Source organism: Ammodytes marinus (assembly GCF_949987685.1).
Source record: "Ammodytes marinus genome assembly, chromosome: 12".
In the NCBI taxonomy this organism is placed as follows: domain Eukaryota; kingdom Metazoa; phylum Chordata; class Actinopteri; order Uranoscopiformes; family Ammodytidae; genus Ammodytes; species Ammodytes marinus.
Window position 1 is genome coordinate 29,895,910 of NC_137216.1, and position 5,000 is coordinate 29,900,909.

The 5,000-nt window shown below is 42.5% G+C and overlaps 1 protein-coding gene across 1 annotated transcript in view; it reads left to right on the forward strand.

Moving 5' to 3' along the window:
- efhc2 (EF-hand domain (C-terminal) containing 2) overlaps positions 1-5,000 on the forward strand; it is a gene marked incomplete at both ends in the record, with an annotated part of 27,937 nt that overhangs the window by 18,101 nt on the left and 4,836 nt on the right. The window contains 3 exons of the mRNA XM_080038531.1: positions 974-1,107; positions 2,167-2,361; positions 4,534-4,626. Coding sequence (XP_079894657.1) covers positions 974-1,107; positions 2,167-2,361; positions 4,534-4,626 — 422 coding nt within the window. The remainder of the gene's footprint in view (positions 1-973; positions 1,108-2,166; positions 2,362-4,533; positions 4,627-5,000) is intronic.

Consider the following 5,000-nt stretch of genomic DNA (forward strand, 5'->3'; position numbering starts at 1 on the left):
AAGGGGGAGGGGGGGCACAGTCATGAGGTAATAAGGGGGGGGGCACTCACACAGAGACACAGAGACAGAACAGACAGACAGACCTTTAATCTGCTGCACGCTGGTGAGTTCACCTGCAACTACATGGAGACGCACTCTGATGAGGTAATAAGGGGAGGAGGGGCACAGTGATGAGGTAATAAGGGGGAGGGGGGGCACAGTGATGAGGTAATAAGGGGGGAGTTTTTTTTTTTCCTGTTTTTTTCTTCCATATATTTTATTTTTTTATATATAGAGTTTTTTTTTTTCATTTAATAAATCTAGAACATGCGAATGTTTCATTGAAAATATGCCTGTGAGACGTGAACTTTGGAATTGGAAATGTATTTATTCCGAACAAGTAAAAAAGAAGAAAGAAAAAAAAAGAGTTCGTACTGACGTGATTCCCGTTGCTCTAAGTTTGTACCTTCATGGTTCAAAGCACTTGATAGAAGCAGCTTTGGATGAAAGCGTCAGCTACATTTTTTTTTATGTAATGTAATATGTGACTTAAACCTGCAGTGTGTAGAATTTTGGGTTTTATTTCCTAGCAGATTTTGTAGAAAGTAATTATAATATCCATAAGTACATTTAATTTAGTGCATAATAGCTGAAACATTTTTTTCCTTATAAAGGGTCTCATATATGTCCATATTTCTGCATATTTTGGACCAAAGCCTAGTGCCGCCATCTTGAAAGTGTCATAGTTGGAATGTCATCAGGTGCATTGTTTAAAATGTAGAATTGTTCTTGTCCTTGAAGGCCACTGTAGCTTCTGTTATTATTAGCTTTTAAATGTTTTATAATGTGTTTTATGTATTCTAATCTTGCCCCTGTACAGCACTTTGAGTGGCCTTGTGTCTGAATTGTGCTATATAAATAAACTTGCCTTGCCTTGCCTTGCCTAATGTAATATGTGACTAAGTATCTGCCTGTGTGTGTGTATTCCCCCCAGTTCCCCAAAGCCAACGTGGGCCTCATCCTCAGTAAGCTGCGCTGCGTCTCTGGAGAGAAACAGATCGAGATCAGGAAGTTTCTGACTCTCAGTGACACGAGAAACAACGGCTGCATCCCCTACGACTCATTCAGGTATGTGATGGATGGATAGATAGATAGATAGATAGATAGATAGATAGATAGATAGATAGATAGATAGATAGATAGATAGATAGATAGATAGATAGATAGATAGATAGATAGATAGATAGATAGATAGATAGATAGATAGATAGATAGATAGATAGATAGATAGATAGATAGATAGATAGATAGATAGATAGATAGATAGATAGATAGATAGATAGATAGATAGATAGATAGATAGATAGATAGATAGATAGATAGATAGATAGATAGATAGATAGATAGATAGATAGATAGATAGATAGATAGATAGATAGATAGATAGATAGATAGATAGATAGATAGATAGATAGATAGATAGATAGATAGATAGATGGATGGATGGATGGATGGATGGATGGATGGATAGATAGATGTATTCACTTTATTGACGTTAACATAGTCGTACTTTTTTTCCCCTTTGTTTTGTATTGCTCAATTGCTTAGGCAACGTTACCTTTTTAATTGCTATGCCAATCAAGTCCCACTGAATTGAATTGAGACAGACAGACAGACAGACAGACAGACAGACAGACAGACACAGACAGACAGATAGATAGACAGACAGACAGACAGACAGACAGACAGACAGACAGACAGACAGACAGACAGACAGACAGACAGACAGACAGACAGACAGACAGACAGATAGACAGACAGACAGACAGACAGACAGACAGACAGACAGACAGATAGATAGATAGATGGACAGACAGACAGATAACCAGTGTGTCAGATAGATAGAGATAGATAGATAGATAGACAGACAGACAGACAGACAGACAGACAGACAGACAGACAGACAGACAGACAGACAGACAGACAGATAGATAGATAGATAGATAGATAGATAGATAGATAGATAGATAGATGGACAGACAGACAGATAACCAGTGTGTCAGATAGATAGAGATAGATAGATAGATAGATAGACAGACAGACAGACAGACAGACAGACAGACAGACAGACAGACAGACAGACAGACAGATAACCAGTGTGTGTGTGTGTGTGTGTGTTGGTTCCAGGAGCCTGCTGTTGGGTCTGGACTGCGGGCTGAGTGAACACGAGGTTTTGGTTCTGGGCCGAAGCTTCTCGGAGCGCCAGGGAGCCGAGGCTAACGTTAGCATGATGCTAGCTGTGGCTCAGGACTGTCTCAAGAAGAAACACTTTGAGTGTCTGCCCGAGATGACCCGGGCCTTCAACCACAAAGACAGAGACAGGTTAGTATGAGAGACAGACAGACAGACAGACAGACAGACAGACAGACAGACAGTATGATACACAGACAGTCAGGCACGCAGACAGACAGACACACACACACACACACACACACACACACACACACACACACACACACACACACACACACACACACACACACACACACACACACACACACACACACACAGAGGCAAATATACAGCCTCACATCAATCGTGCTGCCGTTGGCCTCGGAGCAGCGATTAGTTCCAGTGTTAATGTGGAGCATTGGAACCAGATGGACCCTGAAGACACACACACGCACGCACGCACACACACTCACACACGCACACACACACACACACGCACACACGCACACACACACGCACACACGCACACACACGCATACGCACACACACACACACGCACGCACACACACACATGTTTGTACGGCTATACTTGTGAGGACATTCATTGACATAATGCATTCCCTAGCCCCTTACCCTAACCATCTAAACTAAATGCCTAACCCCAACCCTTACACTAACCCTGACATAAACCTAATTCATACCTGAACCTTAAAACCTAGTGTTAACCCTCAAACAGCCCTTTAAAGGCCTGTCCTTAAAACCTAGTGTTAACCCTCAAACAGCCCTTTAAAGGCCTGTCCTTAAAACCTAGTGTTAACCCTCAAACAGCCCTTTAAAGGCCTGTCCTTAAAACCTAGTGTTAACCCTCAAACAGCCCTTTAAAGGCTTGTCCCAAAGGGAGAACCGTACTAAATGTCCTCAAATTGGTTCTCAGAAAAGTAGACACACACACACACACACACACACACACACACACACACACACACACACACACACACACACACACACACGGTCTCCTTGTCTTCCTCTCTGTCTGGTTTGTCACCTTCATTCTGTTGTTGTGCATAAAAACACTGTTGTACAAAATCGGAAATGGATCTCTGTCTCCCTCTCTCTCTCTCTTTTTCTCTCCCTCTCTCTTACTCTCCCTCTCTCTTACTCTCCCTCTCTCTTACTCTCTCTCTCTCTGTCTCTCTCTCTCACACACTCACTCACTCACTCACTCACTCACTCACTCACTCACTCACTCACTCACTCACTCACTCACTCACTCACTCACTCACTCACTCACTCACTCACTCACTCACTCACTCACTCACTCACTCACTCACTCACTCACTCACTCTCTCACACACACACACACTCTCACACACACACACACTCTGTCACCTTCTTTTCATTCTGTTGTTGTCCATAAAAACCCTTTTGAACAAAATAAGGTTACGTATCTGAAATGGATGGTCAGCCCTGCCACAAGGTTAAGCTGCCCTGGCTGTTTGTGTGACTGTGTTCTCACCATCTCCATTCTACTGTAGAAATAAATTGAAGGGGTGTGAAAATTACGTCACTAACCAGACCTTCAAAATTTAAAGGGACACTGTGTAACATTTTAAGTAATCTACGTATTAGCTCAAATCAATATCCTCATTCATAAATATGTCCTCATTGGTGTAAAATCACCTCTGCCAATAATCTGAATTATCCTCCTAAGCGGAGAATTACAAATATTAATATTACATTTTCTACATTGAGCAGGCAAGTCTTATGGAGGAATCCATGTTTTTGGAATATCATCAGGTGCATTGTTTAAAATTTAGAATTGTTCTTGTCCTTGAAGGCCACTGTAGCTTCTGTTATTATTCTAAAGGGTTGGGGTTACCCAGGGAGCGTTGCATTCTAGAACTTTGTAGAACTTTCTTGATGATGTGACATTACACAGTGTCCCTTTAATGGTCCCTGTGGGCTTTGCCAAGAGGGCAAATAAGACGCATATAATGTTGTAGCTGCTGTTAGTTTCAAATGTCTGAAAACAACTAAGGTCTTAAAGTACCCACCACACACTCACTGACTTGGCTTTTTTCCTTATAAGATTGGATCCCTGTGTGTGTGTGTGTGTGTGTGTGTGTGTGTGTGTGTGTGTGTGTGTGTGTGTGTGTGTCCTCTGTGTCTTTATATGTGTATGTGTTTGTTTCTCTGTTCTGTGTAGTATGTATGTGTGTGTGTGTATATAAATGTGTGTGTGTGTCTCAGTTCTGTGTGTGTGTATATTAATGTGTGTGTGTGTACTAATGTGTATCCCCTCCTCTCTCTCTCTCTCTCTAGAACGGGCCGTCTCTCCACCAAAGAGACGCGAACCGTCTGCAAAGCGTTCCAACTGCCTCTGCCGGAAAACCTGCTCTCCGCTCTGCTCGCCAAGTAAGACACACATTCATCCTCTGAGTGTGTGTGTGTGTGTGTGTGTGTGTGTGTGTGTGTGTGTGTGTGTGTGTGTGTGTGTGTGTGTGTGTGTGTGTGTGTGAGAGAGAGAGACTGTGTGCGTGTGTGTGTGTTTTTTTTTAGAGAAACTGTGTGTGTGTGTTTGCGAGAGAGACTGTGTGCGTGTCTGTCTGTGCGTGTGTGTGTGTGTGTGTGTGTGTGTGTGTGTGTGTGTGTGTGTGTGTGTGTGTGTGTGTGTGTGTGTGTGTGTGTGTGTGTGTGTTTTTGAGAGTGTGTGTGTGTGTGTGTGCTTGTCCGTCCAAGCTAGAACAGACTTTGAAGGTCACGATGCATTTTCAGATTGCTTTGGACTG